General features: G+C 34.6%; 1 protein-coding gene across 4 annotated transcripts in view; it reads left to right on the top strand.

The window, feature by feature from the left end:
• LRBA (LPS responsive beige-like anchor protein) overlaps nucleotides 1-27,225 on the top strand; it is a 742,234-nt gene that overhangs the window by 240,718 nt on the left and 474,291 nt on the right. For all 4 annotated transcript variants that reach the window (XM_059175618.1, XM_059175627.1, XM_059175636.1 and 1 more), the window contains exon 35: nucleotides 19,021-19,085. In XM_059175618.1, coding sequence (XP_059031601.1) covers nucleotides 19,021-19,085 — 65 coding nt within the window. The remainder of the gene's footprint in view (nucleotides 1-19,020; nucleotides 19,086-27,225) is intronic.

Genomic DNA, 27,225 nt, shown 5'->3' on the forward strand with positions numbered 1-27,225 from the left:
TATCATTATGTTACCCTTCCTTTTTATTTTTATATATGTTTATACCTCATCCTTAGAAAGAACTTATAGAAAATAAGTGAATGTAAATTGCCTTTGAACTTATTATTGTCATTGTTTATGACCTTTTGATTATGAATAGGTGAGAATCAATAGGGTACTGGTTAACATGGAGATACAAAGATACGCTTCTATTATAGTCACCTATTTTTGCCTTAGATCTGCTGTGAGTGTTTTATTCTTATAATAGACAAAGACTGTGAATGTAGGTGTTCTGTATTGAAATGCTCAGAATTAATTTTATGTGCAATAAAAGCAGTTGACTTTTATAAGAAAGAACTAGAGACCTGTGAGCATGAGAGGAAGTCTGTGAGTGTTAGAAAAAGTAGTTAAAGATTCAGGCTGTATTAACTGATTGTGAAAAATCACAAATGCACTTAAATAACGATGTTAAAATACTTGAAAACAGATTACTGACTTTGTGCTAACGTGGTAAAAATATGATGTTACTTGATTTAAATTTTTATGACAGATATCTTTTATAAGATAGAAGTGTTTCTTTCTAAAACAGCAGCAAGAACATTAAAAAGTAAATCAGACTAAATTACTGCATTTTACTTTCAGAAAAAATATTTAAGTTAATTTGTGAGTGAACATTAATGGATCTTTAAGTCTGAATGAGGACCTTTCCAGTGTTATTTTAAAGGGCTTTCTTAAAATGAAGAGAAGCATAATTTGACTCTGGATGTAGGACTTATTCTGAAATACAGGCGTCCTGTTGATTCACTGGCACAGGAGTTTTTAGAAAACGTAACCTTTTAAGGTAAATTTTGTGGAACTGGCCGTGCACCCTGTGGCTTAGCAGTCTAGTCAGAAGGATGATACCATGCTGACTATATAACTAGATCTTTGAACATTATTCTCAAGGGTGGTAATTGCAAAACAAAGTAATATCAACTGGCACTTAATTCTGCAAGTTCCCTGCTGATTGGGGTATTCATTGAAATAGAACTCTTCCTGACAGGAAGTCAGCCTATGAGTATGAAGACATCTGAAAATAAAGTGTACTTTAATTTGGCACCCTGCCATTTTACAACTGGTCTTTTAAAATTGTGATTGGGAAGAGAGCCAAAAGGAAGAATACATGAATGGGAATAATCTAAGCATAACCTTTTTTCTTTGGCTTTCATGTAATTATGAATACAAGTCGGTGTCTCTATTTCTCAGCTATTATTGCTTGGTGTTTCTTAGTCCTTTTTTCTCTTATTTCAAATTAATCTACTGAAGTTAAAGTATTACAGAAAGACTGAGTTAAAAGTATAAAGCTTAAAGTTGGTTTTTGATTAATATCAGACACTGATAACTTCGTGAAGACTGACCTGTATTCCCATACCATGTATTTTTTCATAAATATTATATAATTTAATGACTTTAATCAGAATATTCAGAGTTCTTGGGATTCCGATTTAAATACTGCTTTCTGAAATGTTTACACTGTTTGGCTTAGTTGTATCTGAGATGACACAGACATTTTGCACTTTAGTACCCCTAACATAGATTTAGTATATAATAACATAATTTAGGAAGGGATAATGATTATGTATTAACAATTGCATATGTATTCCATACATTATGCATTTCTTAGGCAGCTATTTTTAGTTAAGCTGTCATTTTATAACATGAAAGCATGTATGCAGTTTTAAGAAAATCAAAGTTTGAACTTTGATTTAGGCCTGAATGAAGTAAGAATCAGAATCCCAAAGGATGTTTTTTTAGTAGTAAATTCCTCGCTGCTGGAGGTAGACTAGATGGAGGAGACTGTTGTCTCCCTCTTGGGCAACAAAAGAAGACAGGAAAAAAGGACATTTTGGACAGGATCTTAAGAGGCTGAGGCCAGGAAAATACTGTGATGATAGATTTTGAGTTTTAATAAATTTTTTCCTCTGTCTCTTATTAACTCTATGACCTCCTCAGGCAAATGACTTCACTTGCTTGAGACTCAGTTTGTTTGTTTGTTTGTTTCTTTCTTTCTTTTTTTAGATTTTATTTATTTGAAAGAGAGAGAGAGATAATGAGAGGAAAAGAAAGTCAGAGGGAGAAGCAAACTCCCCTTGGAGCTGGGAGCCCCATGTGGGACTCGATTCCAGGACTCCAGGATCATGACCTGAGCTGAAGGCATTGGCTTAACCAATTGAGCCACCCAGGCCCCTGAGACTCAGTTTCTTGAGTGGAATGGGTGTAGTAGATATTGTGGTAGATAACATGAGAAAGTATTTAAAACAGTTCTTAGAGCAAAGTAAGTTGTAAATTAGTTACTAGTTTCTGAACCTGTCAGTGTGAAAAGTGTTATGTCTGGGCTCTTAGCGCTTATTCAATAAAGAATTAGAGGTCTGCACCAAAGTGAAAGCAGAAAACGGTTTTATTAAAGCAGCAGTGTGCTCTCTAGAGGAAGGCAGGCAGCTTCCCGGGGGTGGAATTAGCCCCTAGGTTGTTTAGGATTGGATAATACTAGGTCTCTCTGGGCTGGGAACAGCTGGGATGTACAGTGGAGGGTGGTCTCTAATGGAGGCTGCTTCCAGTCATTTAGGGAAGTCCTCCCAAAGGTTGAGAGGAAAAGTTTTCTATCCTATAGGGTTTGTACCTGAACTGTCATGTCCCCCTTTCCCTCTGGAGGCTGGGCAGTACATGCAATGCAAATGTATTATAAAGTATGTAGGGATTACCCTGGGGCAGAGGTGAAAGAGGGAAGTACATGCTCTGCATCTGTGGCTCTTGGTCTGTTAGCCCCAGGTTCTTGGAAGCCACAGAGTTAGGATGTTGTGCTCCTGGGCTCATAATGTGTGGCCTAGTTATCACCGTCTTTACTTCCAGCTTCTGTTTCTGTTCTCCCCTCAAGGACTTGGGTTTCTGTCTTGGGGCATTCCTTCCACTGCTCATACCTAGCTTCTACCTACCAAATGTGTTTTTAACAGCATACGAGATCATCTCCCTTCATTCAGTATTTTAAAGTGACTCTTGTTTTCTTTTCATGAAATTAATTTGTTTTTTTAGATCTTTGCCTCACAAATTCAAGCCACCATTTTCTGTAGTGTCTCTTTTAATATTTTCTTTTACTTCCAATGGCTATATGCTGAGTCTAATACATTTTTTTTTTAAGATTTTATTTATTTATTTGACAGAGAGAGATCACAAATAGGCAGAGAGGCAGGCAGAGAGCCCGATGCGGGACTCGATCCCAGGACCCTGAGATCATGACCTGAGCCAAAGGCAGAGGTTTAACCCACTGAGCCACCCAGGCTCCCAGAGTCTAGTACATTTTCGTCTTGATCTATAGAATATTAGAGATGGGAGAGTTCTCATAGATGGGCAGTTTATTGCCTTTTCCAACTAGATATGGTTAATGGGTAACATTTTTCATAGGATCCCAAGGGTGATTCTATTATTTTCTCTGCTAGCTGTAGTAATAGCTCTTTTTAGGAAAGCCAGTAAAGTACAGTTGCTCCTTAAATGGCACTCTTTGAACTGTGTGGGTCTGCTTATATGATGTTTTTTGCATACAGTACTATAAATGTATTTGCTTTTCCTTATGATTTTCTTAATTACAAATTAAATTTCTTAATTAAAAATTCTTAATTTTTTCTCTAGCTTATGTAATTGTAGGAATGTAATATATTAATGCATGTAATATATGAAATATGCCTTAGCTGACTAATCCGTAAGACTTCTGGTCACTAGTGGGCTATTAGCAGTTAAATCTGGAGAGAGTCAGAAATTTATGTGGATTTTCAGCTGTGTGGGGTCAGTGCTCCTAACCCCTGTGTTGTTCAGAGGTCAGCTGTATACATGAAGATAAGTGAGATTGATGGCATTATAGGGATACTGCTCTAATGATTTTCAAGGGTCTTTTTGTATACTTCAGTCCTTTAAATTTATACTACATTACTTTTTTTTTAAGGGGGGTGGCAGGGGAGAGGAGGAGAGAGAATCTTAAGCAGGCTCCACACCCAGCACTAGCCCAACATGGGGCTCGATCTCATAACCCTGAGATCATGACCTGAAGTGAAATCAAGAGTGGGATGCTTAACTCACTGAGCTACCCAGAAGCCCCCTACTACATTACTTTCAGCACACCCTCTGTGTTACCATGGCTGAGAAATATGTTACTAACAGTTAATCTAGTTCACTAATGATTAACTTTTTTTCCTGGCCAAATATATCATTATCATTAACAGTTGTTTACTATGATGAGTTTCAATTGAGTCCTATCAGAATGAGGGAGACAGTAAGGGACAGAGGGGGTTATCGCTTGAAAAAGAGCCTCTATACAGTATCACAGATTACGATCCAGTTTATTCCTTTATTAGTGAAATGACCTTTTTCCTTTCTGTTGATTTTACCTCCTTCAGTACATTGTGACAAATTTACTTTCCTAGGAGAGTCTCTAGATTTCCTAAGAGAAGCTATAGTTTACTGTCTTGACAAATTCAAACTCCTTTGCCTTATTTTCAAGGTCTCTAATAGCTGTTTTATTTTATATTCTGTGCTGCCTTATGAATAGTATTCAGGTATTTGACATATGTGTTTTGTATATCATGCCATTTTCTTGGTAGTTTATCAAAAACCAAACTCTCTAACCCTAAACCTGTTCTCCATATCGTCCTGATCCTTTCTTTTCCACATTGTGCATTTACATATAGTGAGTATGATAATGTGTACTAATGTCCTTAAATATTGGTTGTATATTGCATTCTTTTTTGATAGTAATTATATATTTTTGAAGATTATTTGGAAGTTTATCATTGGACATTCAATTAAAACAGCGGTATTTTCTTTTTTTAATAAAGATTTTTTTTTTAAGATTTTATTTATTTATTTGACAGAGAGAGATCATAAGTAGGCAAAGAGGCAGGTAGAGAGAAAGGAGGAAGCAGGCTCCCTGCTGAGCAGAGAGCCCAATGCGGGGCTCGATCCCAGGACCCTGAGATCATGACCTGAGCCGAAGGCAGAGGCTTTAACCCACTGAGCCACCCAGGCGCCCCAATAAAGATTTTTTTATTTGTAAGTAATCTCTACACCCAACATGGGGCTCAAACCCACAACTCTGAGATTAGTAGTTGTATGCTGCACTGACTGAGCCAGCCAGGAGCCCCAAAACAGAGGTCTTGTTTTATTGGGTCTTCTGATTTGTCAGTTTATTCTTGTTATCAGTTGCTACATAGTTGAGGGCAGATTTAATTTTGGTTTCTTACTCTTCCTTTTTTAGAGGAAAGATGATCTATTCCTTTACCTAAGGAAGCCTATGTATTTGCTTAATCTTTCAGAGTTTGTCTCATCATATTCGTTTCTATTCAAAAGATTCATTATTGTTTTGCAGCACTAACCTAATTTGTGAGAATAGGGTCTTATTTGCTAGTATTGTAAGTTAAGAAGAAAGTTGCTTGGTAGCAATGAGAAAGTAAATAATGGGGGAGAACTTTTTTAAAGAAGCTTTCTATTTCTTATCAGTCTTTACTCCAAGTTTGGACTACTGCCTTATTTATTTGGACATTTGGCCATGGTATCTTTGCTTTGCTGCTAATTGTCAGAAATTGCCCTAGGTGATTATTTGCTTGTTATTAGTGGCTCCACAGCCCAGCCTTCAGTTTCATGTAGCCTGATAGGCTTTATACTTTGCAAACTAAATGGACTTTCTGGAACTGCAAACAAAACCAATCATAATTCAGTCACTGTTAGAGCCCAAACTTAGAGAAGTTAACTTGTTTTAAAAACTTTTTCCAGCTCCTGTCATATTAATTTTTTTTAAAAGATTTTATTTATTTATTTGACAGAGAGATCACAAGTAGGCAGAGAGAGGCAGAGAGAGGAAGGAAAGCAGGCTCCCTGCCTAGCAAAGAGCCCGCTGTGGGACTCAATCCCAGGACCCTGGGATCATGACCTGAGCTGAAGGCAGAGGCTTTAACCCACTGAGCCACCCAGGTACCTCTCCTGTCATATTAATTTTTTAAAAAATGTTTTTATTTCTCTGAATCTTGACTTTTTTGAACTTGTTAGTAAACTTCACTTTTCTTCGATTCACAGTTTCTGTTGTTTTAATTTGATTTCTCTAGTGATAGGATGAAAAATGGGTCTTCAGAAATATTCATATGAAATCCCTGGAATCTTTGTCAATGCTACTGTATTTAGAGACTGGATATTTTTTGTGTGGTTCAGTTGAAGATTTTGAGATAAGGGAATACTCCTGAATTGTCTGGGTGGGCATAAAAGCCGTCACATCTATCCTTATAAGTGAGAGTCAGATAGTTATTAAAAGATAGGCACAATGGGGCACCTGGGTGGCTCAGTTGGTTAAGCGTCTGTCTTCAGGTTCAGGTCATGATCTTAGGGTCCTGGGATTGAGCCCCATGTCAGACTACCTGCTCAGCGGAGAGGCTGCTTCTCTCTCTCCCTCTGCCCCTCTCCCTGCTTGTGCATTTGCTCTCTCTGACAAATAAATGAAAAAAATCTTAAGGGGGAGAAAAAAAAAGAGGCACACAGAGAAGGCAGTGTGAACATGGAACAGAGCAATGTGGCCACAAGCCAAAGAATTCTGATAGCCACCAAAAGCTGGAAAAGGCAGCGAATACATTCTACCTTAAAGCCTACAGTAGGGGAGCAGCTTTGCTAACACATTGGTTTTAGTTCAGTGAAACTGATGTTGGATTTCTGGCATCTGTAAGTTTGAGAGAAAAGTCTTAAAGTTTGTGTCTATTTGTTCCTTCAGCCACTATCTAGCAGTGCTTTGATGAATTCGGGGTGTTCTTAGTGCACTACCTTCTTGCCTTCACCTGACAGTGTATAATTTTTTTAACAAGCATTTGGAAAATTGAATCAGATAGTGTTGAGAAATCAGAGAGAGGGAGTACCACCTTTAAAATGTTCGCCATAGCTGAGGAGACAAATAACCAATTTGTGAAGTTATTCCACACCCCCCAAATATAAAATAAGCTAATATTACATGTATTCCTAATGGAGATGAAATTGATAGGAATAAAATACTGCTGCAGAGATGTGTTATGGATTATATGTTTCATCAGTCCTGATTTATTTGTGATTCAAAACTGGGTTATCATGTATTTCATTGTATCACTATTTCAGTTATGTTGTGGGTCAAAGAATGGCCTATATGATGATGTTTATCCCAACATATCTTAGGACTTTTGCATTATACTTGAAGCTATTGCATTATACTATCAGCTAGAATTGTATTGGTGCATTGATAAATATTTGAAGGAGCTAAGGATCATTTGAAAGAGCTAAGAATCATTCTGGACAGTAAAGTCTTCTTCTATACCAGAAGAGTCATTAAGCATACCGTAATTGGCTGCACTATTGGTTACACTTTGTGGCTATCAAGAACTATAACATGTTACTGTAGCATGTACTATGTGTGTCTTAGATAATATACATTAAGATCAGGACCAAAGCCTTATAGATAGGTATAGCATGAATTTAGAAAAATTTAATTCTAAAGAATCATCATTTCATAGAATAAACATAAAAGATATTTTATTTGCCCCTAATGAATATTAAAATGAATGCGATGCTTTGCAGTTCCTTTCACCTATGTAAAATTGCTCGGACATTGAAATCTCACTTTGTATTAACATTAAGAATTTACTCAGTGAGCACATAGTATCGGTTTACAGTGGTATCTGTTTAGAGTGGAAGACCCCAAATGGTTAAACAGCAGGAGAGTTCTCTGTTTTTAGTTAAGAACTGCTGTTTTCTATATGCCTTATTTACTACATGTTTAATTCTTAATGTTGTGTGCTGTGGGATCGGGCATGCAAAAGTCAGCAGAAAGAGTTCTGGTTTTTACATCTAGAGCTATTACTTGCTGTACAATAATAAAAGCACTATTTTATTGGGTTACTTGTAATTAACTTCAGCACTAGGCATTCGTATAAATCATTCGTAATCTGTTTTCTTTAGATTTTTATTCTTTTAAACTGGCTTAATGTACTTGCTTTCTGTTATCTTTTTTACATATGGATTGAGATTGTAATTGGTTTTTGGGATTAGGCTGTCAGAAAGCAACATATATGTGAATTTGAGAAATGATTGAGGCAAGCTAATGAATTTTGTATAACATTTTATAGAGATTTGTTACCGAAATAAATATTCTGTAGTAGTATTTTGTTGTGAACCTTAGTAAATGATCATTCTCTCATGTTTAAAAGTTTCTACACATTTGAAAAGTTAAAATGACAACAATTATTAATTAGAAAATACTTATCATTTTGATGTCTTTCAAAATCCCAGAAAGCATTGACATAAGATTTCTTTTAACTCCTGTTAATTTTCTGACATTTAAAAAAATTTTAGACATTTGAATCTTCATATGTTTTCCACAATATTATCTGAAAAATGCCCTTTTATAGGTGATTAGTAATTTATATTATTCTGTATGTTATATTATTCTAACTTTTTATGATTGTTAGTTTAAAATGAAAAAAAAAAAAAAAGCAATAGAGCCATACTTTTGGATAAAAAAAGAAGCATTTAAAAAAAACCCTGCTTGGCTGAGTTTAAGTTCACAATATATGTTAATTTAAAATAAATATTAGAATAGAAAACTTTCCTCTAAAACTACCTTCATTTCATAAATACAGTGATCTGTAGAAAGAGTTGAGGTATAAGATAATTTTGTTTTCTCCCATGATAGAAAATCTTGATGATCTTATAAAATGATAGCTATATTGAGGTATGGGGGATGGGAAGGCATGAAGAAAGCTGTTTTCAGCCATGTCATGAAAGTGCTTTTAAAAATAATGCAGTTGGTAAATATTTTTTATTGTTGCTGAGTACACTAGAGGATTTACAAATCTTTTAAAAATAATTAGCCATTTTATATAGTTTTAATGGAAGTCTTTCATGTTTCTTCTCCAGCAGTCTCTAATGAACACTCCCTGTAATTTCAGTGCAGGCTTTGAGATTCCCTAAAGACTTGACTTCAGACCTCAAAGGGCAGCAGTTGCCATATGTCTGGAGAACTGGAGTTGCCAAATAGACTGACCATGTACTAACAGGACACATTTATATAGCTCTTGAATGTGAAGCCTTGATATAAGCTTAATGATGATCATCTGTTGAGAGCTTGTAGCTGGAAAGAGTTAGAGCAACTTTTGTCACCTTTATTGAAATCGAGATTTCTGTATTGATTAGTAAAAGATCTTGGCTAAATTGATTCCAGTTTGGAAGTTGTTTGAAGGATCATTATTGGCTGGAGAATATGTTTTTCCTGAAAAAGTTTAAAAACAGATTTTTAAAGGGACTTGTAAATGTATTTAATGTATGCTTAAACACAATGGTAAGATGATTTTTTTTATTATTTAAAAATAATTTAAAACTATAGTACTTACATAATTAATTGCATGGTTATCTCAGTCTTTTGAGTTTTTAAACTTTTGCATTCTTTATTCCAATAAATGTGTTCTAAATATTCAGTTCTTTGTTCATAGTTGACATTAGAAATATTTGTTAATAAACAATTGTAAAATTGAACCATTTGCCAATTCAACTTTAATACTTTTTCTTTTCTATTTTCCTTTAGTCTGTAGTGATCTATCTCTATATTTATATATATTTCATTTATAAACTGAGCTATAATATTTGTACAAATTAGATGTGCATTTTAGAAGTGTATGTTCACAGATATCATTGAAACGACAACTTTCCAAAGGGCAGTATTTTATTCTATCTCGGGTAATGGCTTGTTTTACCCTCTAAGAGACAGTGGAATAAAACCTTTACTATTATGCCATACTCTTTCCTGGTATGTGGTTACTCGGATTTGTGTTAGATAAGCTGTTGAGAGAGTGCTGACATAAAGCGCAAACACTGTTGAAAAGTTCTTGATCGTTTACTTTGAGCACTTAAGATTACTATATCTTGACCATGAACAAGTTTTCTCTAGTTTTGACCTTTAGTCCTGTGTATAATGTGGTTCTCAATTTTGTGTTAATACATTCCCTTCGTTATTTGAGCTCTCCTTTGTGGCCTCCTCCCTTGACTCCTACTAGTGTTTCTGTCATCTACTTACGGAATTGGAGCTATATCCAATCCATTTGATTTATTTTACAAAGGCATGTATAACTGTAACATCTTAAAATATTAGTACTGATATTTCATTGAAGAGCACAAGCCTTTAAATTTTTATATATTTAATAGGGAAAATGAAAGTTTGATATGAGTTTAGGTTCTTATTAAATTATTCTTAATTCCTCTGTTTAATTTGTGTTGGAATCACTAAATCAATGCTTACAAAAAAGAATATTTTATGATCAAAAGCAGTAGAGTTAGAGTTAATTTCATTTGATAGGGTGTAGAATATTGACTTTAAAAATAATTATTAATGGTTTATGATATGATCATATTTTCATAGTTTTTTAAAAAAAGATTATTAGTGAGAAAGAGTGGGGAAGGGCAGAGGGAGAGGGAGAGATAGTTTCAATCAGTTTCAATCAGACTCTGGGCTGAGTGCGCAGCCCAACACAGGGCCGGATCCCAAAACCCCAAGACCATGACATGAGCCAAAACTTAAGATTTAGCGCCGAACCCGGTGTGCCACCCACGTGCCCCTCTATTTTCATAGTTCTGATGAACCCATTGTGTCACCCATGTGGCCCTATATTTTCATAGTTCTGATACCTTAAGTATTTGTTAGACTTGAATGCTTGTTCAGTTATTTAGAGATATTTTATAATATTTTGGATAAATACCTATTGTCTAGTTAGCATACGATTTTTTAAAAAAATATATATTTATTTATTTGACAGAGACCAAAAGTAGGCAGGGGTGGGGGGGAAGCAGGCTGCCCCCTAAGCAGGGAGCCAGGTGCGGGGCTCGATTCCAGCACCATGAGACCATGACCTGAGCTGAAAGCAGAGGCTTAGTCCTCTGAGCCACCCAGGTGCCCCAGCATACAATTTTAATACTTAAACTGAAAAACAGTGGTTCCCGGCCTCAGTTTTTTTCTCTCTCCTTTGGTTCTTACTTTCTGGAAGGAGCCACATTCACTAAATCTTAGTTGTTGAGTTCTGCCACTTATCTTCATATTTGTAAATGATTTAATAGTTATTTCTTGATTTTTCTATTTTAGACATTACCTGGTAATGTCTTCTATGGAAGATGACCATTGGATTTCTTATATTGTTCTTTCTTTCCACTTCATATTTTCTGTTGTTTCTAGTACAGTTACATCAGAAGATTTTGTTAAAACGATACTTATCATTTACATTATTATGACAATGTAAGTATTCACAGCAGAACTACAAAATGTACCAGGATTATCCTCCTTTCCTCCCTCCCTCTCACTTGCTTGCCTCACTTTCATTTTCTTTTTCTGGAATTAATAATTTCCTATTTTTTTGCGAAGTTTCTCTGTATCCACCAAATACTTATTTCTAAATTTTCCACTGGAATCATAAAATTTGTGCCAGTGTGATCAAACACACCTATTATCTATTGATTCAGATGTCTTTCTTAGAGGTGTAGTACCTGTAGTTCTCTATTTTTCTCTTCCAGTCTGGATTAAGGTTACTCTTTTGGTCTGTAGAAAGCTGTTATCTGGAGGTTTATTATCACCCCAGAATTTTCCTCTTCCCTCTTAAGCTGCAGTGTCTGTCTTCTGCCCACAGTGACCTTCAGATTTGAAAGGTACTGGTCACTGTTCTAGCACTGGAAATATTTAAAATTTAAAAAACGGGAAAGGGGGCGCCTGGGTGGCTCAGTGGGTTAAGCCGCTGCCTTCGGCTCAGGTCATGATCTCAGGGTCCTGGGATCGAGTCCCGCATCGGGCTCTCTGCTCAGCAGGGAGCCTGCTTCCCTCTCTCTCTGCCTGCCTCTCAGTCTACTTGTGATTTCTCTCTGTCAAATAAATAAATAAAATCTTTAAAAAAAAAAAAAGGGAAAGGCAGAAATGAAATCTGGTGAGTAATAAGTATGTCATTAGAAGAATAAAGTTGAGCAGTTATGGAGGATGATAATGGGGTATATTAATTTTGATGAGGTACTTCCTTTGTAATTTCTTGAGAAAGAATGCATGAGGGGTAAAAGTTTTTAGACATTCCTATGTGAAACTTCTTTTCTCTTATTTAACTTTCAAACTTGATCAGAAGCTTATTTGGATATTGGTATTAGGGGCTAAAAATTATAATCTTTCCAAATTTTTTCTCTCTGGTAGCTTTCAGTATTTTTATTATCTTAAAAATTGTTGTTCCTGCCTTATGCCTTGGTGTGGGTGCATCTTTTAAATTCATTATCTTTGGTATTTTATGTAAACCTTTTTAGTCTGAAAAAGTATGTACTTACGTTCAGAGAAATTTTCTTGAATTATTTTTAGGGAATTTTCTTATTCTCTGTTTTTTTCTGATTTTGTTTCTAGAACTCCTGTTAGTTAGATGTTGAACTATATGAATTTTCTGATTTTCATATCCATTTCTATCTGTTTTTTCTTCATTTTATCTTTTATTTTACTAAGAGGCTTGCTCAACATCTTCCAGTACTTTTAAAATTTTTATTTGAAATACTTTTAATTTCTTTCTTTCTTTCTTTTTTCTTTTCTTTTTTTTTTTTAAGATTTTAGATCTTTTTAAGATTTTAGATTGCAAGTAGGCAGACACGGAGGCAGAGAGAGAGACAGGAGGAAGTAGGCTCCCCATTAAGTAGAGTGGCTCATGTGTGGCTAGATCCCAGGACCCTGAGATCATAATCTGAGCCAAAGGCAGAGGCTTTAACCCACTGAGCTACCCAGGTGCCCCGAAATACTTGTAATTTCTAAGAGCATTTTCTAGTTTTCTGTTTTTTTGCCTTTGTTGCTGTTGTTATTGTTGGGGGGAGTAAGAGCTTTAATTGTTAATTTTATGTGTCAACTTGACTAAACCATGGTTGTCTAGATATTTGTTCAAACATTACTCTGTATTTTTCGTTCAATAAGATTAACATTTAAGTTGGTAGGTTGAACAGGACAGATTGCCTCCCTGATGTGGGTCTGCCTCACCAGTCAGTTGAAGGCCTGACTAGAACAAAACGTCTTACCATCCCACATGGTAGAGAGAATTCCACATGCTTGAGTGCCTTGGAATTGGGATATCAACTTTTTCCTGTTTACTGAGACACTGACTCTCTCTGGGTTTTGGGCCTGTTGGCCTCAGACTGGAATTACACCTTTGGTTTTCCTGATTTTTAGGCTTTTTGACATGGGATATAACTACACTATTGGCTCTCCTGGGTGTTCTGCTTGTGAACTCAACCATTCATGATTGTGTTAGCCATTTCTTTAAGATAAATACAATTTTTATCTCCATACTATTGGTTCTTTTTCTATGAAGAACTCTAGTATGGGGGCAGAGAGATACCAGTGAATAAGACAGAATTTCTGCCCTGATTGTTTTACATGAAATTATTTTCTTTCTAATTATATAAATTGTATTTTTCTTTAGTCTTACTCTCTATACCCATTAACAATATTTTCTGTGAGTCCTTTTTTCCCCCCGATTATTTCTTTGGTGTCTGTCATTTTTATGAGTCTTCCTGTAATGACTGGTAATCCTTTGCTATCTGCTCATCTTTAAGTGTAAGACACAAATAATCCATGCAACTGTGTGTGAGTTGTCTACTGGTGATGAATGAGCTGTCTTTGCCATTGGTAGACCCTTAAATATTATGGGTTCTCATTTTACTCAGAGAAGAAGTCTTAACACTGCATAGTTGAGTAAGTATCCATTCAAGTTATTTGATTTTTGCAGTATGGCTTTCTACAGTGTCCAGAGGTTGATTTCTCTGAAAAGTAAACTTTTAATGTTTTACTGTGGTGGGGATAAAGTATGGGGAGAGGATCTGGAATTCAGTGTTTTATATACTACTATTCATTCATTTTAAGCTGTTTTTATCCCTGTTTCTCAACATCTTCATATGTACTCAGTGACTTCAACTTGGCTTTTCTAGAGTTCTGCAGCAAGTATTGATTTGCTTCCTTGAGTTGATTTTTCTCCAAGTTGTAGAGACATTTTTTACCCTCTCTCATATTGCTATTATCTATTATTTATTTATTTTTTTATTATTTTGTTCTTAACTTTTACTCTGTAAGTCACTAATTATATACCTTTCTTTCTCTCTCTCTCTCTCTTTTTTTTGGGGGGGGTATAAGAGATAGTTTAATAATTAGTCTACCAGAATAAAATAGATACTACAATTGATGTCAGCATTGATGATTTTCCCCCTCCCCTCAAAAACAAACAAACAAAAAACAGGTGGTAGCCTGGAGTATATGTAGTCTGTCTTGACAGTTTGTGGCCTGACTTTATTTACTTTAGAACATGATAATATTTGGAAATTACTTTTAAAATCTAGATAAGTTATATAGTAATTCAAAACACAAAAATATGTTGGAGATTATTGAGTTTATATAGAACTATCAAGTTTACTTTAAAGAAGCTAGAATTGTATTAAAATAATATAAATTAATACATAGCACATTACTTGGTGCCCTTTTTCTTTATATTTGTTTGTTGATGGTAGGAATAGACTTAATTTGGTTAATGAATTCTTCTTTTTTCTTTTCCCAACCCTAAGAAAAGACTTTTAACATCAAAAGGATATATTTGAAATTTGTTGGAAAATTATATTTGTTTAATGAATTTCACTAATATATATTATCTTTGTTGTTGATGTTGCATGACTTAAGAGCATTAGTAAGCTAAAGTATATTTTAGTAAAAATGGACTAATCAACAATTATAGCCTTAGGAAGTGATAGTCAATTAAATACAACTTAGAACAGGTATGAAATTATTGACTCACTTGTGCTTTCAGTCCTTCCTCTCCAAAGTGCTGAAATGTGTTTTGAAATTACTTAGTTGCATTAGTGGTTGGATTTGAGGCTTTTAACGTGTTTTTCACCAGTACCTTTGGGAAAAGAATAACCAAGACCTCTAAATGTACTAGCATTTTGCATCACTATACAATTGTAAATACTGTGATGAAATATTGAAATGATCATGTAAGATGATAACCGTTAAGCTTTTCTTTCAACTATTAAAACTCACCAAAGGTTATATTGAGCTGTGGTTTATGACATTGTTTAGCCTAACACCTCACCTTCTTTGATAATCGCCTCAGAAGTGGAGAAAAATGCTTTAGGATTGCATGATTAATGAATTTTCTTTTCAGTTTTGGCAACTTCCTTAAAGATTGTAGACAGTATTAGTATTAAGAAAACTTGTTGGGTTTGACTAACAGCTGGGTTTATTAAAATTTTTAATGTTCTATTCTTATGGACTTATTATAATCAGGGTTATTCATTAATTGGAGTATAGATGACACATAGTATTATTAGTTTTGGGTGTACAGCATGGTGATTTGACAACTCTGTACATTTTGCTGGCTCACCAAGTGTAGCTATCAGCTGTCACCATGCAATGTTGTTATAATACCATGGAGTTATTAATTCTTATCAGCATGTATTTATGTAGCTGTTATGTGATGTTAAATGTTAATAATTTACGTTTAGGAATGGATTATAGACAACAGGCAATGATGTCTTTGAGAATTGTGAGATTTTTGTAACAATACCCAAAAGTGTAAATAAGATTTCTATTTTCATTTCCTTTCTCATATTGTCTAATAATTTTTTAACTAGTGAAAAAGTTTTACTCCAGGTGATTAGATAGCAATTATTATAAGTTAACAAATACGGGTTTATAGATGATGTTTGGGAAAGTAAAAAGTCTAATGTAGTAATAGTAGTAATAATAAATCTATGTCTCTGAGCATCTATAAAAATTGGACTTGTCTACTTTTATATGGTCCTTCACATTTAATTTGTTTTTAATTAAAAGAAAAAAATATTTTGTGTGACAAACCAGTTCGAGTTCAGGTCACAAAAGTTTTTAGATGGTGAATTTTCTGTAGTTGTAGTAATTTGAACTGGTATTCTGTCTCACCTAAATGCTGTTTAAAGTGTTTGTGAAATATAAATGGCATAGTCCTGATTTTACCTTATAATTAAAATCAGTTTATATACATTAATGAAAATAAATTGATGTTTCCTGTCCACTTAAAATTTAAGTGTCTCTGCTGTTACCTATTTCATCCATGTGGAATTTTGAGTTTTCTATGACCTTACAGTAAAAATGCCTACCTGTTGCAGTTTTAGTCAAAATGGATTTGAGAAAAAATACTATTAGTAAATACTTGTTAAAATAAAATGAAGAATTATATATACTATATTCTCTTGCTTCTCTTTCTGTTTTTTTTTTTTCCCCCATAGCAAGAAAAGTAACTTCCTTTAGTTTAACTAAGGTTAATTTTCATTTTCAGATTTTCCTTCAGGTTAAGTGATCTAAATGAAAACTCAAGAGAGTTTAAGATCTTGCCTCCTCATAATGTGGTGCTATATCAAATTTCTAAGTGGCTTGCTGGGAGTGCTATGTTGGATATAAGAGCTGAGAATTGAGCATATGCTTCTGTTCCTTGACTATGGCATCCTTTGAGGTGTCATCATCACTTTTGATTTCCTGCTGTCTGTCAGCAAAGGTCACAGCTGTGTTCTCCTCATCCCCTCAAAGTCCCTGTTACTGTACATCTCTGTGAAATGGTTTTCTGATTCTTTCTGTGGCATAAGATATTTCAGGGGTATTTTAAAGGTCCATTTGACCATTGTATTTGTCTCCATCTACTATTCCTGCACATTACTAGATATAGGACAACTTCTTGAGACTAGATATCTATCCCTCTTTTCTGTGCTTGCAAAGTAGGGTGTGGGATCCTCGGCACCAGGATGAAAAACCTTACCTTAGAGTTCTGCTTTTTTCTATTTTCCTCTTCCTGCTTCTGAGGGGATGGAGGATGTCACACATATTCTTCTTTCAGGGATATACTTCATGAAGTTTGATTGTTCTGTACTATTTGTCAGTTTATTTTATTTTGCTGGAAGGAAAACAGTTGAAATTAAACGGTATTTCTATTTTTTTTGTATTTCTATTATTTTTTATTTGTTTTTACCTCAGTGAGAGAAATATAAGATCTTTATTGTTTCAATTGTGTGGCAGTTGTGAATTTTGAAAGAGTATAGTTTGGAGGCTTATGAGTCATGCATTTCTAAATGTCTGTAAATTATTGAATCATAAAATAATATAGCTTAAAGAAATTTTTAAAGAGAATATTTAAGACCTAGAGATGTCAAATGATCTATCCATGGTCGTAACCTGTTCATGTCAGAATCATTGTGAGAATATAGATCTCATGACTTCTTGTTCATTGCTCTTTCCTTAACAATGCATTGTTTTATCTTCTTTTAGATCTAGCCAGTTACTACTGTCAAATTTCTGAGTGATTTTATATCTACTTTTCATTCTGTATATGTTCTATTAGTGTTTTTATTGATATTATTCATAAAGTAGAACCTTATACTACTCTAGAAGTCAATATTGCACTGTATGTTAACTGAGTGAAATTTAGGGAAAAAAAACCCCAAACCTTGTAATAACAAAATAGTGGTATGCAGCCATTTTAGTCCTGAGGACCACCTTGGGTTCCTAAACATGAAAGAAAGCATTACAAAATTAGGGATGAAAAGGAGACATTAGAAGGAAAAGGATGATGCTGAGAAAAAGGAATTTTGGAGTAACACAAAGTAGTCAGGGATGAATATACATGGACTTTCAGACTCTAAAAGGTATTACATTTAGAACATATGAATATTTTTGGTAGTAAAGGTAAGTACCGCAGCATTGTCTTTTGTTGTGAGTTTATAAAAGAGCAAAAAAAGAGCAGTTGATGGATATTATGTAGGTATTATGTAGGATATTATATAGGTAGAATGTAAGGGGCTCCTTAGTTTTAAGGACCATAGAGATTATATATTTCTACATATTTAAAAATAAATTTAAATATCAATAGTTAAAAATAGATATACATGTGCTTACCCATACCCACACACATATATACCTTGCCATTTCTTAACTCTAGCAACATTTCACACATACATGCACATACGGGCGCATGCATGGACCTTTCTCAACTCTGGCTACTTTTCAAGTCATGTAGGCCCAGCCTGATGGATTAATGTTTACTTTATATATTTGTATATGTTTTGAGTTGTATGTTTACATATTTATATATGTTTTGAGATGACAATTTAAAAAACTCATTTATAGGGCACTTGGTTGGCTCAGTTGGTTAAGGAACTGCCTTTGGCTCAGGTCATGATCCCAGAGTCCCGGGATCGAGTTTTGCATTGGGCTCCCAAATCCGTGGGGAGTTTGCTTCTCCCTCTGACCTTCTCCCATCCCGTGTTCTCTCTCACTCTATTTCCTCCCTCAAATGAATAAATAAAATCTTAAAAAAGCCCCATTTATACATACTTTACTGGTTTATTTCCTACCTAAGCTTTTTAGTGGATAATTATTCATAAAAAATATAATTAATAGATTTGTACCATCTTCTGCTAATTCATAGTCTAGTGAACTATAGTTTTCCAGCTCAGAAGCAGTCTAGCCAGATTCACTGATCTTTCCTCTTTTTCAATTAATCATCAATTTTTGTGGTAGAATGTGTGCTATTTATTGTGTAGCAAACTATCTAATTCTGTCTTCCCCTCATTTGGGGAAGTGATGCATCTCTTTTCTTAAACAAAAACCTCTTTCCTTGGTCTGTGCTGGCTTCCTTTCCAACGCACAATATTTTAGTTGAATTAGTAGTATATAATGGTATAGGACAAAAAGGGCAATATGTATATATAGATAGGGTTTTTGGTTTATATAGAATCAAATTTTTGCTAACTTGTTTAGTTTAGTTTTGAATGTCAACCATTCATGTGTTCACCGGGCTGCCTTGAGTAGGCAGCATGTTTAACCAAACTTTTCCTTTAAGAGGTAAGATGTGAAATTGATACGGGTGATGTTTTTCATAATTGTTTTAAAAAAATAATCTGTTATTTTTTTCAGCTATTTTCTGCTTTTTTTTTTCTTCTTTTTTTCTTTAGGAGTGGCAGAATTCTATCCAGAAGAATGCAGGCCTTGCTTTTATTGAACTTGTCAACGAAGGAAGGTAACCTATTTTTATATCCATTTATGTTTTACTAGTAAATCTTACCATATTTTTGCCATTGAAACTGACCTTTTGGGGTACTGTATTGTTTTTGCAGTCAGTAATGTAATGGAGCTTAATTTTTACAAATGTGTCTATTTAATTATTGTTTTCTTCATGGTTACATGCTTGATGATAAAGTTCTGATCTTTATTTTTTGGTAGGTAAGGCTGAATTTGGCAAAAGTAATAGTGATGATTTGTTAGCAGGTATAAAGAAAGTGAATACTTACTTGGAGTTCCTTCAAATTTAATTATATTTGTAGAGCCTAATAATTAGATTTAGATGTCTGTATTATCTCTCTTATGTCATGGCCTCATCATAAAAGAATGGGAGAACAAGTTTTGTTCTGGGTTGCAAAGTAATGAGAAAGAGAGAGAGTTGAGAAAGTTGTTAAGGTTTCCATTTAAAGATAGAATTCAAGGAAAAGAAATTCAGTAGTAAGAAGGAAAAGTGAAACAAGTCCAGAATGAAAAGAAAGCTACAAGGAGAACATAGATTGAAGAGTGAGAGAATTAAAAGGTAAAAGTAAATTGAGGAAATGGTGAGTGGAGTACTTTGAGTCTGTTTTGTGGGAGCTAATTTTTGATTAATTGGACTGAAGACCCAGGGTATGGATTAAAAGGTGTGTGTAGCTGCCATTTGAATTTGTATTTTAGGCAAAATTGTTGTTTAAAAATCTTTCTTTATCGTGTTCTGGCTAGTGTTGAGACTGATGCTATACTTTGGGGATGATATGAACTAGTAACTAGGAATCCAGCATCTGTCTCATTAATGTTACAGAAGAGGGCAAAGAGAGTAGGGATAACTTCACTTGACATTAAATACTTCCAAAATTCTTCTACTGGGCAAATGCTCATATACATGCTCACATGCTAGTATTGGAAACTAATTAATAAGCCTGCAATTATAATGCCTTTTGCTAAATTCTGTTGTAGAAGTATGTAAATACATGTTAAAAGAAATACTTGACAGTTTATTATGGAAGAATTAGGCAAAACTTCCCCCAGGGTTCATGATTCTTTAGAGGTATTTTCTTTTTTAATTTTCTTCTTTTTAAAATTTTTTCCCAGTTTTATTGAGAAATAACTGACATATATCACTGTATAAGTTTAAGATATACAGGAGGGTGGTTTGATTTACATTTATCATGACATTATCACAGTGGGTTCAGCTAACTTCTGTTATCTCATGTAGATACAATATAAATAAAAGAATGAAGGAAAGGAAAAAAAATTCTCCTTGTGATGAGAACTTTTAGGATATACTCTCTTTATAGCTTTCCTGTATATTGTATAGCAGTGTTAGCTGTAGTCATCATGTTGTACATTATATCCTTGGTAATTATTTATCTTGTGACTAGAATTTTGTACCTTTTGACCACCTTCCTTCAAGTCTGCCTTTCTCTTTCTTCTTCCTCTGCTAACTATATGTCTCGTGTCTTTTTCTGGGAGTTGGGTTTTTTGTTTGTTTCTTAGATTCTACATGTAAGTAAGATTATGTCGTATTTGTCTTTCTCTGTCTGACTTACTTCACCTAGCAAAATGCCTTTTAGTTCTAGCCATGTTGTTGCATATGGTAGGATTTCCTCACTTTTGGGGCTCCTGCGTGGGTCAGTTGTTAAGCATTTCCCTTCAGCTCAGGTCATGATCCCAGGGTCCTGGGTTCGAGCCCCCCATTAGGCTCCCTGCTCAGTGAGGAGCCTGCTTCTTCCTCTCCTAGAACCCCTACTTGTATTCCATCTTTTGCCATCTTTCTCCTATCAAATAAATAAATGAAATCTTAAAAAAAAATTTCCTCAATTTTAATGACTGAATAATATTCCATTATATTTATTTACTTCTCTGTCTTTTCCACTGCTTCTTTGTCCATATATCAGTGGACACTTAATTTGTTTCCATGTCTTGTTTATTGTAAATAATGCTGCTATGAAAATGGATGTGTAGATAATCTTTTTGAGTGTTTCCATTTCCTTTGGGTGTATTTCTGAAAGTAGAATTGCTGGGTCAGATGGTAGTCCTCTTTTTAATTGTTCAGTGAACCTCCATGCTGTTTTCCATAGTGTCCGTACCAGTTTAAAATCCCACAAAGAGTGCACAGATGTTCCCTTTTCTCCACATCTGTGACAAGATTTGTTATCTCTCATCTTTTTGATGATGACCATTCTAGTAGGTGTGAGGTGATAGTTCATTGTTGTTTTACTTTGCATTTCCCTAATGACAGGTGATGTTGATCATCTTTTAATGTATCTATGGCCTTTCATATATCTAATTTGGAAAAACAAATCAAACAAAATTTATTCAGGTTGTTTGCCTGTTTTTAAGTTGGAGTGTGTGTGTGTGTGTGTGTTTTGCTTTTGAGTTGTATGAGTTCTCTATATATTTTGGATATTAATCTCTTATCAGATGTATTGGCTTGAAAATACTCCATTTCACAGGTTGTCATTTCATTGATGGTTTCTTTTGCTGAAGGGAAGCTTTTTAGATGGATGTAGTCACACTCTTTATTTTTTATTTTGTTGCTTGTGCTTGAGATGTTACAAAAAAAAAAAAAAGTCATGTTCTGGGGAACATGTCCAGGAATTTTATTTCTAAGTTTTCTTCTAGAGTTTTATGGTTTCAGATTTTACATTTAATTCTTTAGTCCATTTCAAGTTAATGTTTATGAGTGGCATAAGATGGAGGTTCAGTTTTGTTTTTTTACCAGTAAATGTCCAAATATCCCAGCACCATTTATTGAAGAGACTTGTCTTTTCTCCATTGAGTAATTTTGGCTCCCTTGTCAAATATTAGTTGACCATAAAATGCTTTGGTTTATTTCTCAGCTCCTGATTCTGTTTTATTTGTTTATTTGCTTTTATGTTAGTACCAAACTGTTTTGATTACTATAGTTTTTCATATGGCTTGAAATTGGGAAGTGTGGCGCATCCTGATTTGTTCTTCTTTCTCAAGATTCCTCTGTTCAGGATCCTTTGTTGTTTCATATAAATTTTAGCAGTTTTTTTTTAAATTTTAGTAAAACGTGATACTGGAATTTGGATAGGGATTGCTGAATTTTGGTAGTAATGACATTTTAACAATATTAATTCTTTCAGTCCGTGAATACAAGATACCTTTCTATTTGTGTTTTTTTTTTTTTTATTACTTTCATCAGTGTTTTGTGGTTTCTAGGGTAGAGATCTTTTACCTTCTTGATTAAATTTACTCCTATTTTATTATTTATTATTATTATTATTAAGTATTTTATTATTTTTGATGATATTGTAAAAGGGATCAATTTCCTTATTTCTTTCACCAGAAAATTCATTGTTACTATACTGAACTATTGATTTTGTCAATTTTGTATGTTGTAACTTTACTTACATGCATTGATTAAGTCTAACATTTATTAGGTTGAGTATTTATGATTTTCTATATATAAAATCATGTCCTCTGCAAATAGAGACAGTTTTACTTCTTCCTTTCCAATTCTGATACCTTTAATTTTTTTCTTGCCTAATGCTTTAGCTAGAAATTTTAATTCTGTGTTTAATAGGAACAGTCGAGTGGGCACCCTTGTGTTTTTCTTAATCTTAGAGGAAAAGTTTCCAGCCTTCACTGTTGTGTCTGATAACTGTGGGTTTGTGATATAAGGCCTTTGTTATGTTGAGATCTCTTCCTCCTGTGCTTAATTTGGTAAGAATTTTCATTATCACAAATGGATGTTGAATTTTGTCAGATTACTTTTATGCAACTATTCAGATGATCATATGATTTTTTTCTTTTGTTCTGTTAATGTGATATGTCACATTGCTTGAGTTGCATATGTCAAACCATTATTGCATCCTGGCTTAAGTCCTATTTGATCATGGTGAATGGTCTTTTAGTGTGCTACTGAATTCAGTTTCTTGTTATTTTATTGAGAACTTTTGCATCTATATTCATTTCTCTTTTTTACCTTGGTTAGTCTACGTGTATGTTTGCCAATTTTATCTTTTCAAAGAACCAACTCTTGGTTTGGTTCATCTTTTCTATTATTTCTTTATTCACTGTTTCTATTGATTTCTGCTCTAATTTTTATTATTTTCTTTTTTCTGTCAACCTTGTGCTTGGTTTGTTCTTTTTCTAGTTCATTAAGGTGTTGCGTTAGGTTGTTTATTTGAGATCTTTTTTGCTTCTTCTTCTTTTTTAAGATTTTATTTATTTATTTGACAGAGATCACAAGTAGGCAGAGAATCAGGCAGAGAGAGATGAGGAAGCAGGCTCCCTGCTGAGCAGAGAGCCCGATGTGGGGCTCGACCCCAGGACTCTGAGATCATGATCTGAGCTGAAGGCAGAGGCTTTAACCCACTGAGCCTCCTGGACACCCTCTTTCTTGCTTCTTAATGTAGGCATTTGTTGCTATGAACTTACCTCTTGGAACTGCTTTTGCTGTATATCATAAGTTCTGATGTGTTTCCATTTTCATTTGTCTCAAACTTTTAAATTTCTCCTTTAATTTATTCATTGATCCATTGGTTGTTCAGAAAAGTGGAGTTTAATTTCCACGTGTTTGTGAATTTTTCAGTTTTCCTTTTGTTTCTAGGATTTCTAGTTCTGTGCTCCTGTGGTCAGAGAAGATAAATTGGCATGATTTAAGTCTTCTTGGATTTGCTAAGGCCATTTTATAGTCCAGCGTATGGTCTATCCTTGAAGATGTTACATGTGTGTATTCTGCTGTTGTTGGATAGAATGTTATTTGTTTACTAGGTCCTTTCAGTCTGTAGTGGTCAGATTAGCTGTTTCCTTAACGATTCTCTGTCTAGATCATTCATCTTTTATTGAGAGTGGGATATTAGTGTCCCCAGCTATTATTGTATTACTATATATTTATCCTTTTTATCTGTGCTATTTTTTGCTTTGTATATTTAGGTGTTCTGATGTTGGATCTATAGATATTTATAATTGTTTCAGTTTCTTGATTGATTGACCCCTTTATCATTATGTAATGATCTTCTTTGTCTCCTTTAACTATTTTTAAAGTCTATTTTATCTGATACAACTACCTTGCTTTTATTTTATTTTCTATTTTAGTTTGATTTAATTTAATTTTATTTCTATTTGCATGAAGTGATTATTTTTATCCTTTCACACTCTGTATGTCTTTATAGGCTAAAGCAAGTGTCTGTTAGGTTTCTTATCCTTGAATTGTTTTTGTTTAATCCATTCAATCATGCTATGTCTTTTTTAAAATTTTTTTTATTTTTTTAAAGATTTTTATTTATTTATTTGTCAGAGAGAGAGCGAGCGAGAGCAAGCACAGGCAGACAGAGTGGAAGGCAGAGTCAGAGGGAGAAGCAGGCTCCCTGCGGAGCAAGGAGCCCGATGTGGGACTCGATCCCAGGACGCTGGGATCATGACCTGAGCCGAAGGCAGCTGCTTAACCAACTGAGCCACCCAGGCGTCCCAATCATGCTATGTTTTTTGATTAGAGAATTAAATCTTTTTCTGTTTAGAGTACTTACTGATGGGTAAGGTCTTACTGTTGTCATTTTGATATTTCTCTTTTGGTTGTTTAGTAGGTCTGTTGCTCCTTGTTTCTTAAACTGATACCTTTTTTGTGTGTGTTGATGTCTTTTGGTACCTGTATGCTTTGATTTCTTTATCATGTTCTTTTGTGTAATTGCTATAGGTTTTTTTTCTTTGTGGTTATCATGAGGGTTACATAAAATATCTTAAAATTATATTCCTCTATTTTATTTTTTTTTAAGATTTTATTTATTTATTTGACAGAGAGAGATCACAAGTAGGCAGAGAGGCAGGCAGAGAGAGAGGGGGAAGCAGGCTCCCTGCTGAGCAGAGAGCCCGATGCGGGGCTCGATCCCAGGACCCTGAGATCATGACCTGAGCTCAAGGCAGAGGCTTAACCCATTGAGCCACCCAGGCACCCCAATATATTCCTCTATTTTAAACGTACTTCAGTAGCATTTAAAAATTTTATATTTTTAATTTCTTTTCCAACTTACATTTTAGATTTATTGCTATTCAGTTTGTATATTTTAATTTTGTGTAACGAATAACAGATTATTGTAGTTATGATTATTTTACTATGTTTACTTTTGAAACCTTTAAATGAGAGTTGTATGTCAGTTATGCATTATCTTTACCAAATTACAGAATCTGACTTTGACTGTAGATTTACCATCACCAGTCAGTTTTACACTATGCTACATTTAATTTAATTTAATTGGCTTTTTTTTTTTTTTGGTAGTTTAAGAACTCCCCTTAGCATTTCTTATAAGGCACGTCTAGTGGTAATGGATTCCCTGTATTCTTTTATATGTCTTTATCTGTCCTTAACTTCTTAAGGATAGCTTCATTTGCTGTATTATTCTTTGTTAAGAGGTTTTCCTTTCAATATTTTGAATATATCATCCCATCCTCTCCTGGACTGAAGTGTCTCTGTTGAGAAATCCACCAATATTTTTATGGGCATTCCCTTGTATGTAACTTCTCTCTTTCTGTTGTTGCTTTAAAAAAATTTTTTTTTGGTCTTTCTTTTTGACAATTTAATTATAATTTATCTCATTGTACTTTCAGGTTTCGCTTACTTGAAGTTCTTTGAGCCTCATGGACCTGGATGTCTATTTATCTTCCCAGATTTGGGGAGGTTTTAGTCATTATTGCTTTAAATATATTTTCTTTTCTCTTTTTCTTCTCCTTCTGGAATTCCATAATGGAAATGTTTCTTTTCGTTGTGTCCTATAAGTCTCCTATGCTCTCTTCAGTTTTTCTCATTCTTTTGTTTGTTTCTCTGGATAATTTCTAATGTCGTATCCCCCATTTCACAGATTCTTTCTGCTATGTAGCTGAATCTCTTTTTGAAACTGTAATGAATCTTTTAGCTTAGTTACTCAGTTTTCATCCTTAAGATTTTGTTCATTTTTTAAATTTTTCTCTATTGCTTTGTGGATCTTGTTTTCTTCATGCATTGTTTCCCTAATTTGGTTCAGTTGTCTGTATATGTGTTTTTGTAATTCATTAAATTTTAAGTTGTTACTCTGAATTCCTTGTCTTACAGTTCATAGATCTCCATTTCTTTAGAATCAGTTATTAGAGCTTTATTAATTTCCTTGGGGGGTGTCATATTTATCTGCTTTTTTGTGATCTTAGATTTCCTTACATTGGTATAGTTGAGTGGTTGGGTTCTTCTTTCAGACATTGCAGGTTGGCTTTGGCTGAGACTTATCTTCACCAGTTACCTCAGTTTGGTTTCTAGGTGTGTCTGATCATAATATTCTTGGCCAGGTGTGGCCTTCTATTATCATCTATTTTTGGATGAGGCAGCTGTTTGGAGTGTGGTTCTCGTTGAGAACAGTTGGATAGGACTTCCGGCTTGATACCCTCCAAAGTGAGTCTATACAATGGGCTCTGTGATTACTTGAATTTTGTGGTTAGGTTTGCTAGATGCTTAGGACTGAGTACTGTGGTCACTGGTAGATGCAACTATAAATTATTTTTGCCCTCACAGGGCAATAGACGGGACCCAGGGCTGTGACTCTTTGGGGACCCAAATCAGGTAAGAGTTTGCACCTAATACTCTGCTCAGGTGAGGCCACAGATTTTATTCTGCAGACAGGGAAAGCCATGGTTTGTGCTGTCTGTTCAAGTGTGTATATAAGTGGAGTTGTTGGATGGACTCTGTAGTTTCCCATGTACTATGGTTAGTTTCCCTAATCAGGCAGGCTGGAGACTGTATTCATTATTGAGTTGGGCTACAAGTTAGTTCCCTTGCCTGGATCAGTGGTTCAGGTAGCTCTGAAGTTGGAAAAGTTCCTTGTTTATTGTCTTAAGTCATGTTGATCCACTACCCACATGCACTGGCTTTGCATTGCCAGCTCTGGGCTCTTCTTGTCCTTCTCTTGGCTTGAGTGCCAAGGGGCTGCACAGCTTTCAGGTTGTTCTTGCCAGCCCTTCTGGTGAAATGGGGCTGGGAGATAATAGCTGGTATGTAGAGTAATGTTTCAGCTCCCTCACCTGGGTGGAAATGTAAGGGGTTGCTTCATGTAGTTCTCAATTTCCCAAACAAGGAATGACTTGGAGCTCTCCTTGGCTATGAATGAATCCCTATGCCCATTCCTAGC

The sequence above is a fragment of the Mustela lutreola genome, chromosome 1 (genome assembly GCF_030435805.1).
Source record: "Mustela lutreola isolate mMusLut2 chromosome 1, mMusLut2.pri, whole genome shotgun sequence".
Lineage (NCBI taxonomy): Eukaryota > Metazoa > Chordata > Mammalia > Carnivora > Mustelidae > Mustela > Mustela lutreola.